This window comes from Coccinella septempunctata, chromosome 3 (genome assembly GCF_907165205.1).
Source record: "Coccinella septempunctata chromosome 3, icCocSept1.1, whole genome shotgun sequence".
Classification (NCBI taxonomy): Eukaryota; Metazoa; Arthropoda; class Insecta; order Coleoptera; family Coccinellidae; genus Coccinella; species Coccinella septempunctata.
In genome coordinates, this window is record NC_058191.1 from 42,540,435 (window position 1) to 42,556,437 (window position 16,003).

Sequence of the window (16,003 nt, forward strand, 5' to 3'; positions counted from 1 at the left end):
AAGAACGAGAAACTCATGAATGGAGGAAAAGAGATTGTAGAAAAATAATGTTGGTAACTCTTGCGTCAAGTGTCATTCCCCCACGCGACTACTCTGAAGGAAAGTATAACTTTCCGCACTTGTTGGGAAAATAACGATTTTCTACCCTCGTGCATTTTCATGCACTGAATTCAGTTCCGAAAGTATTATTTTACCGCTCCAGCGCGGTAAAGTAGTGCGATAAAGAGAGTTTTATCTTGGACTATTGGCGGAAAGTAATTTTGCTTCAGCTCTAGTGCGGGAAAGTGACACTTTCACAGAAACTAAAACGAGTGAAGGAAAATGGAGAAAGAAAGTGGAAGAAAAAATAATGTTTCCAAACCATGCGTAGTTTCTTTTTCATACGAGCCTGCTTGATGTCGCGTGCGTAAAAGTATCATTTTTTGCGTCTTTTTTTACCCAGTATCATTTTTCTGCCCTTGTGCGGGAAAGTGGATTTCTCCTCGATTCTTGGCGAAAAGTGTTTTTTCCCGTAAAAGGGCGGGAAAGTAGGTAAAAACGCACGTGAGCTGGGATAATATCGTTCATAATATTTTCCCAAGAAGTGCGGAAAGTGATACTTTTCCGCTCGTGATTGCTGTTGATCAAACAACGCGAAGTTTGAGCAAGCAGTCGAGTGCGTAAAAGACATTTAACGTATGGGTTTATTTTTTCAACTCCTTGCATTTTCACCTATTTTCCGCACTCATTTCAGTTTTGAAAGCTTATTTCCCCTCTGCTATTTGCGGAAATTTATTTTTCCCGCACTGGTGTGGAAAAGTGACATTTTAGAAACTGAAAGGAGTGAAGGAAATAAGATCGTAGAAAAAAATTCCAAACTCATGAGTAAAGTGGAGTGTAGTATCATGGTAAAGTGGAGTAAAGTAAGTTTCTCCTACTTTACTCCTCAAATGATACTTCCTACGAGAAAGTAAGTAATTCACTTTCCCGCACTAGTGCGGGAAACTTAATTGAAACCCACGAGTGTTTTGATAATCTTGACTGACCACAAATGAGACAAAATGAAAATAATTTAATTCAGCATTTTTATTGCAATATAAATACATCAAATATATAAAATATAAAATGTTTAGAGGATTCTCAAAAAAGACGTCGAAGCTAAACACAACAAAACGTTAGAGATATATCTACAAATTTGGTTTTGCGAGAAGCAATAAAATTTGATTGGACTTAATGCTTAATTCCGATGAAATATTACATTCTATATACAGTGGATGAAGGTATAAAAATGTATCAGTTCTGTATATACAGAGTGAAGAACACAGGTAGGTTCGATGAGGGCGATCGTCCTCAATAGCGGAAGTGCCCTTTCTTGGAGCTGCTGTTGTGATAAACTCTGAGAGGCGTGTAATTTCCGTTGCCATTCATATCTGAAACATAAGAGAAGATTCAGTTTTGATGGAAATCCTTTGGCGCCTGTAAAAATGCAATTTTTTGACGTGTAAACTAAACCTCGTTCACATATTCATGTTAAATACTACTCACGTTGCACAGTAGATGGCGCTGGATCAGGCGGTAGTTGCGTGGGTGGTATACAGTAGAATTTCAGATAGAAATGGTAAGAAATGGAATAAATAGTTGCAATTACTGCTGCAGAGATTGAAAACCATTTATGAACCCTCTTGAAATTATCTGGATATTCCGAGTAAGCTAGTCCTCCTAAAAGGGCACCTACGAATCTCCCTGAAAAAATGAAGGCATGATTTGTCAGCATGAAAATAAGAAAAACTAGAATCACATGATATGGTAAGTTATTCCACCATTACACATGTTTCGCTATCACAAAAGCATCTTCACATAGGTAAAGTTATACTGTATACACCTGAAGATGCTGATGTTGTGATAACGAAACACGTATAGTCGTGTTAACTCAGTTAAATATTTTCCATCAAGTATCTGCGATATGAAAACAGAAATGGATGAGAAAAGTTTTCACTGGTCCAAGGAAAACTCACCTAGGCAAAAATGGGTTATAACAGGCAGTGCCTGACCACAAGTGGTATATTTCCTTGGGACTAGATGTCTGAGATAAAGTACGGCTGTCACCCACATAAAATGTAGGGTAACTATTTCGAGAATTTCACAAATCAGGATGATGGATGCTTCTTGAATAAAAACTAAAGCTGCAAAGAAAATAACAAGAATTCAGTACATTCTAAGGGGAAATTGAAGATAATAACGCAGGAGTGGTACAAACCTAAGTGATGAACAATGTAGTTGACGAAGCACAGTATCAAAATATTCGAGTGTCCACAATAGTCGACAATTTTCTCAGCAAATGTTAGGTACGCCACTGCCGGTATGGCACCGATGGCATACGTCAGTCCGATGATTGCTGCTGATGGGTTATTCAATTTTACAATGTGCCTAAAAGAAATAATAATAACATGAAGTCCTTCTTTCGTTTCGACCAGACGGTGCTACATGTTACATTTTCATCATTACTGTCAAAACTTGAATTTTAATCTACAGATACTGCAGTAGAAAGCTACTTACCATGGTAAGAAAGCATCGATTGCGTTCCAGAATATCCCCAAACAGAAAAACACAATTCCCAAAGCTATAACTTCAAACCCGTATTTTCTGACCGATGACATGGGTAGAGCTAGCATTCCGCATCTTGTATGCCACCACCATTCGGGAGGACTCAAAGGCATATTTCTGTAATCAGAAGATAAATGAAGAACACGTGCCCAATTAAGAAAGAAACCCCTTACGAATCCAAGATGAGTATCAGGGCAGCTACCAGCATTAAGATCGTGAAGGTGATGATAGCCACCAAGAAGCTTCCATGGCCCAACCAACCAACCAAGGGTGGAAAAACAGCCAGACCAAGGGCACCTAAAGCGAATTGTTTGCCTACATCTCCTCTACCAGTTGACGTTTCTCTTGTAGCTATGACGATAGCGGTGTCGATCAGCACCAAAGCAGCCGCTGGGAAGATATCACCAAGAGATCGGACGAGGATGTAGAGGTAAAAGCTGATGTTGCCATATCCGCACTGGGATTTTCTCAGTAAACTGTCCGTGTTGTTGTACGGCCAGTGGATCTCGCAACCTATCACGGGCTCGCAGTACTCGTTTTCGGACTTCAATTTCTGGATGACTTCAGCGGGCATCCTGCAGTTTAGCTCGGTGGCTGAAAATGTTACAAGCTCCATGAAGAGAAAAGTACGAAGCTAATCTCCCCAGTGACCTCCACAGCGATGCTGAGTAGAGAGAAAGACTCCCACTTCCTCGCATAAGGAAACCACAAATTTTGACAGAAAAAGTGACATGTGACATCTGTCAAAAAATTTGACAGTTAAAACCGAGAGTGTCTAATGAAGACGTGAACCATAGTCACCTGATGGATCCAAAAAGTAATTCTCTAAATACTCTATTTCGCCTTACCTATAGGGTATCTGCAGAAACTCTCTGTGTCGTTAGAACCAGTGACATTCTCGTTAGGCTTCAGACTGATCTCGAAAGGTATGGGATCAGAGTACGGGGTGTAAACGTCACAGATCTGCGTCTTGTTGTTCGAAGGACCTGTCGCGTGACACATGTGAGGGATTGGCTCCAACCCTAAGTAGATCACTCTGGGCGTCGTTACCGTTTCTGAAGGCTAAAAAAGGTGATCGTTGGATATGGTGGGATTCAGTAGAATGTAGAAAATGGCCTACCACGATTTCTGCTTCGATGGGAGGCGTCCAGTCGGAGTTTTCCTCGTAGATAGCTTCACTGTATACCTCTTGGCCGCTGCTGGTGTTCTCACCATTTGGTGGTTCGGTCATCACCTCATTTGTCCACGACGGGGTCACCTCACATGTGAAGTCACAATTTTTCACCAATACAGTGCCCACCTAGAAAGCGAAAGAAAGACTTTATTCAAAATCCAGTAGTGATGCAGTTGAAAGTAGATTTATAAACATTTATACTTACGATCTCACTATTCCAATTATAGCAAGTTTCCTCATTATCACAGCGATCTTGCAGTACATATCCACCATGTTCATTACACATAAAACTCACTTTCAAAGGGCCTCTTTTCTGGAAAAGTAATAAAATATCAGTTGCAGGTCTCCAAATTTTTTTTTTAATATTCAAATAGCTTCTGAACAGTTGGATATTCACAAATTTGACGTTAATGGAGTCACCCAAGCAAGCAGAATGGAAACAATATATACACAAAAGATAAAGAGTGTTCGATAAAAAAAATAGAACGAAGAAATATTTGGGAAATATTAATGAATGTGCAACATATTCAATTTTTGGTGCAGCTCTATCAAATCGCCTTCTTCGTTTTGAAACAACGTGGAATCTTCAATGAGAGTGTGAGGAAAAATATCAATATGAAAGTTTCAAATGGAGAAGGCGATTGAAAGTAGGGTGCATAAAGTTCAACAGCTTTGTGTTTGTTAGCTTCCATAGCATATTATTTTCCAGAAAAAGTCGATGCAGTTTCCAAACGTATCAACTCAACTTACATTTGAAGGTATCTTGGGCTGTGAAGTAACAGAAAAAAATTATAAACTGGTGAACACAAATCGATTCAATTCAAATGATGTTATTTCAGAACAATTATCTGCTCAAAATGTTTCTTGATTTGCGAAAAAGTAAGATCTTATGGAAAATACACAATTATTCAATGAATTATAACATTACTCACTACACAGAAAAATAAGTAGGTATATATGCGAGAAAATGTTAATGTTCTATCCCATAAAACCACCTACAAATATTAATTATCCTGCCAACTCACACCTTACCCCATCCGAATAACAATCCAAAAGTATGGATCAAAAATATCAAAAATATTTACTCACAACTCTCGGTATTGTAGCCAACAGCCAATAAAATATCACCGAAAGAATGAGACAGACTGCAATCATCAACTTGAGATATTTTCCTGATTTGCTCCTGGTTCCCCCTGATGATGTTCCAGCCAATCTGTCGGCCAAGGGGGCTACTATAAGGGGGCCTATAGTTGCTACCAGTGCTGCTACTGCTGTGATGGTAACCGCCTCATCTTTTGATAACCCTAAATCGTTCATATGGAGGGGTAGGAAGGGAAAGAAGCTCCCGAGGGCTGAAAAAATAAAAAAAAAATTTCTGGAAGGAATGACAAACTTGAACGAAAGCTCACCTCCAAAAAAGAGAAAGATAACACATTTCAGTGAAATCAAATTTGGGTTGTATTTGAACATTTTCAATGTCTATTTTCTCACACTCATCGGTTCACTATGCAAAAGGTCATGTTGGTTGTCAGTCTTGTCATCTCATAGGCCCAATCATCACAGCCTGAAAAAATATGGAATATGAGAAAAAAAATCACAAGGCACACAAACTTTTTTTTCAATTAGCCATTCGCACCTCGTAGGTATATTAGCAAAGAGCTTCCAAGAAAACTGAATATAAACTTTTAAATCCCCCTTATCAAATTTCAATTTTTGCAATGATCCTTAATAGGCAAAAGGAAACCTCATTGGTTAATTAAAGGAAGTCAATCCAATAAAAACAATGTAATTGAGCGATTAATTCAGCAATCTCAGTATATGTTTGTCATACTAAATAGTAAACAAAGGCAGTTCAAGAAGTGTTTATCAAGTTTGTATGACACTGCGACACAAAGGCATTTATTTACATAAATATTCTGAATTCTTGTAGCGGGTTTTAATCTTTCATGATATGATATGTTCACGCAAAAGACCTGAAAAACTGAAAATTCAGTCATTTTTGAGATATTTCCTTCTTATTCATGTAGACTATCCTCGATGGTCAAACTTGTGGACGATTTTTTTGAGGGTTCGATCAATTTCTAGATTAAAACGAAAAACTAGTTTGAAATGAAATGCAAGTGAAATGAGAAAGTTCCCCCATTTTCAGCGATGCATTTTCGTGCCCTCTGAATGTAAATAATCAATGGGTGCATGAAATAATAGTGGGACAGAACGTGGACTAGGTGAAGCAATTATAATTTCAAATTAGTGACGTAACAAATAGGAGCCGTCCTTGATTTTTACATTTGTAGCCTTTGAAACGCATTCGTAGGTACATATCGGGTTAGATCATCGTTGTTTTTAAACGTATGACCGCTCTATGGGTTATCGTCCTTATGGTTAATTTATTGGAATACGACTTTACTGTAATTTATATTCTATATTCTATAATGGAACCAGTTTTTATGGCACTTTGTCGGTTACCTGTCGGTTATGGATTTTAACTTTAGCCTAGGTATAGGAGTTGATTAACGAATGAAGCAGTTAAGTTTGCTGGAGTAGAATCGGATATTCTCATTATATTCTCGATATAACGGTTTGAAAAAACTAGGAGGTAATTTCCTGGGAAGTTAACAGTTATAGGCAGGAAGAAACTGTTTGTGTGAGAAATGTATCTGCTCACGCTTGCCTCCGCTTGGCTACTAACCACTGGAACTTTTCAACTCTTCAGAATAAATCTCCAAATTTTCGAACTTTCGACAACAATATCTCTCAATAAAATCATTGTAGATCCTAATGTGACACATTCTGAAAGAGCAACTCTTCTAGTGATAGAGTCTTCAGCCACCAGGCTGTAAATCTTGGGCGAGCAAACCAATTCCTCAGCAGAAAAACTCAGTAGAATAATTCGAATGAAATGTAATTATAGGGCATTAAATTATCTTCCACATTCCATTCCTTCTCTTAACAATGTCCTTTAATAGGATTTTATAATCGCTATAATTAGTTGAGGTTCGTTCTCAACATTTGTGACCCACTTTTTTTTCACGCTCGAAAAATAAGCGGGACAATGATTTATTAATACGGAATAAGTTGGAGCAGATCCAACATACTGTCAGGAAGACATAATTCGCATGAAATAGAATCTTTTATCGCTATTGAAACTGTTGTGAAATGACAACATACAACAACTTCAGATGCAAGATATCTGGCATCTTGAACTAAAGATAACCCCAGTTTGCGGTTTGAGTCATGGTTGAAAATTAGACTAGGATTCATTGTTGAGGTGGATGGAAAAAAGGAATTACAGTAGGATTGGAAATTGCGATAAGGGTTTATGCGTTTTAAGGATTACTTGATCTTCTGTAGTCATTAGGGACTATCAAATTTTCTAAATTCTTGTCGAGTAGCTCTGGAAAAAAGCCTGTAGATATTTGAGAGGGGAGTTTTCTTTATGCTTCATTCCGAAGGTTCATTACTGGAAGTATCGAACCAATTTGTCATAATTGGGAAATGATGAATCAGAGTGTGAAATTTGGACCATTTTCCATTTTCCTCTCGAGCAAAACGATTCAGTTTTATATTCGAAACGTTGTTTTAAAGGTTCCTTACAGCTTCCATCGATTTCTATTTCCAGTGGCTCAATTTTTCGTCTTTGAAGTCGGGTAAACAATAACACAGATGACATTTCTCGCAGTCGAACGAATTTAATGGAATTTTCTCGTAGAATTTCCACGTTTCAAACCCACAATGGTTGGTTTCGTCTTTCGTGAAATTTCTGAATGGTCTCGAGCTTCAGCAATGGAGAATGGGTTGAAGTAATAGTCTATTCTTGTCCGTGTGTTGTTCAATTTATTTAAATGCGGTGACATCACCTCCGAGTGTTTCTAGTTTCTTTATAGTTTTGGCATTTGTATCGACTGTAGGCTAAGAGGTCATTTTCTGAGATATAAATATTCTATGGGCCATCAAGAAATATTTCAATTTTCTGTTTGCACAATAACTAGCTGTCATATTGGCTAGGAATTTGATAGTTCTGAGCAATAATTTGTTCAAAATAAAAGAAACCATCAGATTCCATCGATAGAAAAAGTTTCAGCTACTATATATTGATCACTCTGAATGATCTTTCTTCTCTTTTGCCCATATTTCTTTAATTCCAATAATGGCACGATATTTTATATTTGAACAAGTGGTTACACCTGGTTCATTCTGCTGGCATGGCAAATAAATTCTTGATATATTTTATACCTTCTGGACGTTCTGAGAGAAAGATGTTGGGAATTATTGTACTGATTACAACTCTGGACTCAAGCGAAATTTGTTTATCTTCTCGTTTGAATCTGCCCATGTATTCTTGAACCTCTTATAAATAGAAATGAGAAAATAATGTCAACGTTTTGAGAGAGTCCATTATTTATGGATATTTTATCTTCGTCTTGTGTTTTGCAGCAAGGGAAAATCATTTTAGTGTGGACCTTTTGATATTCATTTCGGCAGTTGGAACATATTCTTGGCTCTGCAATTTTGTATTTGCTAGCCTTTGTGAAGATATCAAGATTATACGTATAGGCAGTGATATTTTTGAATATTACAAAACGGAAACATTCGAAAAGAAAAAGAAGAAGAATAGTACTGGTAGTTATTCTCTAAGCGATATGAAATAATTTTCCCTTGAATTTTCAGGAGTTCTCCAATTTATTTGGAACTATGTGAGGCACAAAAAGGTTCAACAACGACAGTCAATGAATATCAATGAAAAAAAAAACATAGAACTCGTGCCATTTGTTTTGGTTGTGCCGATATAAAATTAGATATTGTTGATCGTATAGTAAAGAGGAACTCTCGACTAATTTAGCATTCATTAATCACCAGTTTCCTGTATGTAAACTCTCAAAATGATCCAACCGTTATTGACGGGTATTAATTTTCCTCCTTCCTTCTCTATGACCGAAGTAATACATTTAGAAACTTTAGCATAATGATGTACAGGATTGATCTGGCAGATACTTGATGAAAATCCATAATTGAACTTAAAACAGATTATAAAAAAGTGAGGTTTTAAACCACCACACACGTTTCGCTAACCCATAATGTCCGAGACGTGTTCTATGGGTGAAAAATCGGGAGATCTAGAGGGCCAAGGCAACAAATCTACTTGATTGTCTTCAAAACGGGCAAAAGCAATTCTGACTACATATGATCGTTCCTTATCTTATTGGAAGAGTGGGTTGGACAGAATATGTTCCTCGAGAAGGTAGAATTCATCTATCCCTCCCGTACCACACTGTTCAATACAGCCAAATTCTCATCGAACTGTCTGCAGGGGTGAAATATTTACCGAAAACTCGGTGATGAGTTTCTCTTTGTTTGCTCCATGTCTATTCCTTGCCATTTGTTCTCCTCATAGTGTGCTTAGACCCCATTCATCTATCCAGACTCTCTGAAAATGTTTCGTTTATCAAACATCCAGCAGTTGAAAATGAGATCGTTCTCGACCAAAGTTTGTCACATGGCCAAAAGATTGAATTACATCGACTAGGCACAACTTCGTACGTATTATTTTTTTATCGGTTCTCATACCATCAGAAGTTATTGTTATTGGTCAACATTTCTGCCTGTACATTGTGTATTCCGGTTCCAATACTCTTTTGGGCATTCGTGAAGCGGATGTGAGCGAAAAAATTCAGCATGTGCAGATTTGGAACTTGACTCGCCCGACCATAAGGTCTTAAATTTTAAAGGATGCCCTCTCAGAATTTCAATGAGTCAAGATGAGATCATCGTCAGTTTTGCAATGCTGCTTAAGGCAAATAAGGTAGGAGCGCTTCGTCAGATGAAAGTTCCAAGAATTGTGCAGAGGATATTTACACATCGAGCGAAACAGTCTGTTGTTATGTTGAGACTGAATGAATCCTGAGAGGGTGTGTCCAGAGAGACACTCTTGTCTATGGTGTGTCTATGTCTCTGAATGGGTTTTGGAAAAATCAGTTGTGGATGATTAGTCAAAGACGTCCTTCAGTTAGAATACTCTGTATGTTGGGTGGCAAGGGTGACGAATTTAGGGAAGAAATAAACAAGATGACAATTGGTTAGGCTATGGAATTTTGAAGGTCGATATTCTGTGTAACCATAATACGAATTGTGGGATCTATATCCTATGATGGAAATTTAACAGTAGAACATTTTGAAGAAGAAATTATCTTGTCTTCTATAGCTTCATTGATGTTTGAGGAATGATCCGATAGTTAGGTCTTTTCAACAAGATGTAGCCAAAGGAAGTACAGCTGCAGAAACCTTAGTTATTCTGAGGAAAGTATTTCAAGATGGGCTCATTATTCTTAACACTGAATTTCCTCCAAGAAGTTAATTCAATCACTGTAATAGCATTTTTCTGAAAAAGCAATATTCTGCCTAGGAACAATAACATAAGTTTGCTACTTCATAATAAGTGTCTTGTTCATATCTGATTGAAGATTAAACGAAATTGAAAATGTTGCAGACCTTGAAATGTAATTTGTTAATTCATGTGCCACCTACTTACTATTAGTTTTGATGAAATAAACTACAACCACTGTCTATATCCCATATCATTAGGAAGATTGATAATGATCATTCTTCTTTGAAGTCAGTAAACTCTAGACTCTAGACAGTGACTAAGAATATACGTTTCTTCCTTTTTTGATTTCAAAGAGAACTATTTTTGTACAGTATGAAACCTATCGTTACCAAAAATATTTCACTGCTTGTTTATGAAGATCCATTAAAGAAAATCGCCATAAGTATCGAAAAAGCGTCTTACATATTATAGGAAGGACAGTCCTTGTTTGTAAGGTTCAACTCGCATAATATTTCCGTTAACGTCTTAGCTTCCAGGTAGACACACCTAATTAGTATGGATCTGTGTCATCAGAAGCAAACTTCCAAGCATATATATTAGAAGTTTATTATGCCTTCGAGCTTATCCTCAATAAATTGCAGCTGCTCCTGCAGAATTGCGATTTGAATACGTCCACTCGTTGAAGATCAATCTTGATTATGGCCCTTTCTTTTCTAAGAACGAGACAAAGAGACACTGTCCCCGCCAAACCAATTGTAAAAAGTCAGAGACGCCGAAACCAGTTCTAAACGAATCGCATAAAAATATGAGCATCATTCAATGCAGCAAGCAGAAGAAGAAAAGAGGCATTTAGAGTGATTGATTCTTGAAGTCATAAAAGGAGAAACCATTCCAGAAAAAACTTGTCAGCTTCCCCAGACGTGTATCCAATGCGGTATAGCTTCTTCGAAACATTCATGGTTACTTCAATGAATTCGTTTAAATAGAAGATTTTCCACGTTAGCCTCATTTCAAACTATAACAAACATACTGACCACAAAAAGTGGTGTTCCCACTAATTTGTAGGACTCAAATTGAGTCATGACTTACGCAAATATCGACTGAAGAATCTATATGGTGGTCAAGGATAATTTTCTTCAAAAATCTTTCGCTCTTCATGGAGATTCATCAACAAGAGTCTACCACGCATGGGTGTGATAAAGAAGAATGCCTTCATTAAGAATATTTAACATGGATATGCTCCAGTGATATATATCGAAGTCAGTGTACCATGGTTTGAGTAATTTCTATAATAGAACATAGCCAGTAGGTGGAACGGCATTGTATTCGATGATGTTTAACTTCATCATGGCGAGTTCATTAGGCACAGACTGTTGGAGGATATGGCTGCAAAACGGATAGTGAAATATTCTTGTGATATGTATGAACCGTCACATAACATTTTTGCAGAAATGTTGAAGCTAAACTTTGGAAGGTCGATCTGGAAAACATCGTTCGATAGAATTCTGAAGGATCGTGTGCATTCCTCATTCTCCCAGCTTTCTTATCCTGAATACTCCATAAAAACACTTTTCCGCAATGAAAATTATACTTTCAATCATTCTACCTCCACTACCCCGACAGAAATGAAACTTTTCCAATTTTATCGCCACTTTTATTGGCCTGCAATGAAAACGCCGGAAAAGTAACTACCGTCGGTCCGTTTGACGTGGTAATTTCCACGAAAAACGACCAGCAACTGGGTCATTAAGGATCTATTTCCAAGCAAAAAATCAATACCTAATATCCTGCCTTTCGATCGAAAATAACGCGTAGCGACAATGTTGCAATCAGAATATCCGACTCTAATGAGCTATTAATCTAGAGTGCCATGTTGGATCTGTAATTTTCAATAGAAACTCGTCCAGATATCCTTATAAGGTGGACGTTGTTGGAATGGCGTCGTAAAAATAAACGAGCAGTAATTTCTGTAATTTTATAAGAGGCTTTGCGTAACTTACGACTGCAAATAGTGACACTATAATTTGTTACGGGGAAAGTTGTAAAAAATAAGGGTGATAATTCATGCTTTGGTGGAAATTGAGATTCTGTTAAAATGAACAAGCAGCCTCAGGACCAACAACACGAAAAAAATAAAATTTTATGATAACACGATCTGCACAACCTAGAATTACTGGGATCAACTAGAATGATGTAGAGATTGATGGTGTTTTGACCTTAATAAACCTGCCTCTGCCACGAAACTCTATCAAAGGAAATATTCAGTTGATCAGCCACTCTAATCAGAACCGTAAATATAAAAAAAAGCAGAAAACTCACATATTTGTGACTGCGAGAAGGAAATATCCAAAAGAGTTCTTATTTTCAGTACCACTGCCTCAGTTTGTTAGACACATTTTCCTTGGATGATCAATCATTTTGGTGCCTCATTTTCTTCTACGCCAAAAGCATTTGGGCCATATATGGACTTTGAAGATTGATTTATGCCATTTCTGGCATATCATAAAATGCCAAGAAGATACTGACCGAAAGATTTCATTCGAAACTTATCAAAACTCTTCGTGCTCTCTTGAAAACGGTTACGAAGATTACTGACAACTATTTCCATCATTCAACCCATTTAAACTGAGCCATAAATCCCACATAGAGAAGGAGACATAAAATTTTTATAGTTCAAGATATGGGACAATTCCAGAGAGGGAATGAGTAGATATAGCGGTGAAAATAAGGAAATATAATCCGTTTTAAATCTATCATGAATATTTTCTTCGATATCAAATCTTTTAGGGGTAGGAAAGTGAGTTGCACAAAGTAAAATCATCAGATTTCTCGTTTGAAATGATCTAAAACTAGATGCTTGGGTTGCGCAACTGATTCAGTCGGAAACAAAAAGAGAACGAAGCAAGGGACGTGGCTGTCTTAGGTCATGTAGCTATGGATCCGACCTTTAGTACTGAGAAAGCCTTCGAAGGAAAACAGAGGGATCAAAGGCGATCCCATTTCGAGGAAACATCTGAAAAGAGAAGAATGAGTGCCATTTGTACCTTGGTTTAGACTAATCCAGTTTATATGGATGTGATTTATCTTATATTCGAATAATATGTTGTCGTGTCAGCTTATGTGTGAGGTAAATGTTTGGTTTGCAGCTGCAGCCGAAGTATCAATATTTACGGCCAAACGATGACAGGATAACCACGTTTCCATATATGGATTACGTATACATTCGCAGAATATCGCGTTTTGATTTCCTGTGATTTTACGAATTCCATAACCGTCAGCGACGTTCGCAAATGGGTGGGACAGATGGCCCTAATGTCGAATCACTCATCTCTGCGGTTCACCCACGATTTATTTTTAGAAACATCACGTAATGAATGAAAAACTGTACTTTTGTATTCATCCACGACACGTATGTAGGTCACGACCGGTAATATATCTACTGAAATTGGCCAGAAATGAGTAATGATGGCGTATTGTATTGTTGCACGTAAAAACGCGTAGGATGGACTTGGAGGTGCACCCTTATCTGAGTTTCGCACCCTTTTATCAAGTCCATTACACGATGAAAATTGTTAATTTGGGTTGTTCGGCTAGCTGATGGCCCCCTTTCAACTTTTAACGTTCAATTTCATTAGACGCCAATATGGTTGCGTGAAGACGTGTTGAAATTGACCTAGAGAGAAATTAGCAGAGATTTAGAGATTTATTCTTTTATGTCAGCCGCTTGAAGATGATGTGGTGCCAAAGAAATCTCAGAAAAACTAGCAGGAAAAACAAGATCACACAAGAAAGAGTTTCAGGAGAAGCAAGACCCTCTTAGGAAACTAGGATGGATAATTCCAAAGAGTTCCTTTAGAATTTCAACATCATACGAGATCTAGGAAGTATCTTGATCTTGTCAAGAATATGTTACACCTCCTAATTTCCAACATCTTCTTACTTTAACATCTTCTTACTTTAACACCTCCTTACTTCAACATGATTACGCTGAATTATACCATATGACATTAGAAAAAGAACACAGAGATCTCAAATTGGTATTCAGGAGTCAGAGAGTAAAATGAAACGCTGTTGGAACAGTTCAAGCATTCTACGTTAAGCCCATCCATGGTCCTCCCATGTCTGTAAACCACTTTCCACATACAACCAACTTTCAGATATGCTTGAAATATAGATCTTCGCGTTATATTGATACTGTGCGTCTTTTTCTCTTTTCCTCCACTTCACCAGCTTTCAAATAGTCTGATAAGGTTTCACCGAAGATGCCAAATCCATTTGTTCAACATGGTTAGCGTCTGGGAAATTGAACATCTGTTTTCCCGGAGTGCCTGAGGTGGAGACGAAAAGACTGAAACATTTCTGGAGTGACGTGGATTGTCACTTTGATTGTCAACCGACATCTATCATATTCGATTGGTATCAATCGAGATTAGCGGGATGAATTTAGGGGAAAAATGGTCCAGATTATTGTGGGGATTGAAAGATTGTAATACTTTCATCGAAAGGAGGAAAATGTTTATGATATTAGAGTGAGAAATAAAGCTCATATTTCCATCGAAGTTAGAAAGTGGAAAATTATCATTTTAGCCATTCATATAGAGATTTTCCCACTGTTATTCAACTATTTTCTTCTAATCAAATAACTGCATTATAAATGTTTGTAAACATTCATGTTGGAGTATCAATAAACTGCATCCACGAATCGAAAATGCCTATTATCTTTTGAGTTTTCGAATTAATTGGAAATTAATTATCCACGAAGTGAATAACAAACAACGGTATGGCTTGGAAAATGCTCATCGTTCACCTGGACATTGAAAAATTCATTTTCCAATAAATCCATTAATCAATGTCACGCCAGGTGTGTTTAATCCAGTTAAAATGTATAATTTCTCTCCCTGTCGTATCCAGAATTTTCCATCTAAGTGTCACCCCCTGGTTCCTCCTTTTGTGAGACAAACTCATTTTCAGACCTGCCTTAAATCAGATATGTGACTATTTTCCTCTCAAGTTCAGCCTAATGCATATTGTTGAAATATTTACAGCGGCGTTCGTAAACAAAAGAATTGGCTAGTACCCAGTGTTTTCATTTAAATAAAAACAACAAGATTTATAAGCTTTTCATCATCCCCAGATTTCAGTATCATTTTCGTCTTATAACACGAAGGAAATTCAAATTTCATATACACTGCATATACTCTTTGGTTTTCAAATGGTCCCTAGATTATTCTACTGTAGTTTAGTACAATTTTGAGGTTTTTCCCAGTGACCTATAGAGTTCTTAATCTTATAACTATTGATGAAAAAAATGGTTCCTAGTGAAAAAAAGTGTTGATGACCTTTTGAAGAATTGGGCCAGATTTTTCAACAAAAATGATCCCTAATAACCTATTCATCTTTCGCTTTTCTTTCACAACAGTTTGAAGCAGTAATAGAGTAGTGTGCATATGCATACTCTATTTTCTTGCCTTGCAACATGCGATCGATTTATATGATACTATTTATAGTTCTACAGTTTACACTGTGACTATTTTTTTTTTAATAAAATAATCTATTACAGAAATATAACGAAAGTATAAAGTTGAGTGAAGATACTCACGAAAATTTTAGAGAAAAGGTCATCAATTATTTCACTCAATAATCCACAGGATGAATTAGAAGCACAATAACAGAAAAATACGGTTCGTCACTAAAAAAAAGTCGTTTTGAATCCACACTAAAACACAATTTTTCGTAAAATTCGCAGATCGTTTTCAGGACTATTTTCGTATAACTTTTCCCACGGCAGTTGCGCTGGCAACTGGTGTGGATTCTCCTGCGACCACTCTCTCAACCTGCGGATAGGAGAGATCCGTTTGAACCATAAGCGCGACACTGCTTTTCTCGCATATTGTACCTATGAGATTCCCTTTCTGCATTTTTTC

At 37.2% G+C, this 16,003-nt stretch overlaps 1 protein-coding gene across 3 annotated transcripts; it reads right to left on the reverse strand.

The window, feature by feature from the left end:
• Positions 1-1,045: 1,045 nt before the first annotated feature.
• On the reverse strand, positions 1,046-15,901 carry LOC123309641. 3 transcript variants are annotated; one of them, XM_044892845.1, is made up of 13 exons: positions 15,679-15,901; positions 5,167-5,321; positions 4,847-5,109; positions 4,508-4,525; positions 3,963-4,070; positions 3,707-3,883; positions 3,432-3,645; positions 2,757-3,177; positions 2,536-2,700; positions 2,237-2,406; positions 1,995-2,162; positions 1,525-1,722; positions 1,046-1,409 (listed from the first exon to the last, which is right to left on the reverse strand). In XM_044892845.1, the coding sequence occupies exons 2-13, from the start codon at positions 5,225-5,227 to the stop codon at positions 1,330-1,332; spliced, it is 2,043 nt and encodes a 680-aa protein (XP_044748780.1). In that variant the 5' UTR covers positions 5,228-5,321; positions 15,679-15,901; the 3' UTR covers positions 1,046-1,329. The 3 variants fall into 3 exon arrangements, with proteins under 3 accessions (XP_044748780.1, XP_044748779.1, XP_044748781.1); XM_044892844.1 differs by having other exon boundaries at positions 3,704-3,883; positions 15,679-15,897; XM_044892846.1 differs by lacking the exon at positions 4,508-4,525 and having other exon boundaries at positions 3,704-3,883; positions 15,679-15,896.
• Between the last annotated feature and the right edge of the window lie 102 nt (positions 15,902-16,003).

Excerpts from the sequence above, each read along its gene's own strand:
- LOC123309641 (XM_044892844.1), bottom strand. The coding sequence starts at position 5,227 with ATGTTCAAATACAACCCAAATTTGATTTCACTGAAATGTGTTATCTTT. Across the intron at positions 2,701-2,756 it reads CTGATACTCATCTTGGATTC|AAATATGCCTTTGAGTCCTC; the intron begins GTAAGGGGTTTC and ends TTCTGATTACAG. Across the intron at positions 1,410-1,524 it reads AGCGCCATCTACTGTGCAAC|ATATGAATGGCAACGGAAAT; the intron begins GTGAGTAGTATT and ends CTTATGTTTCAG.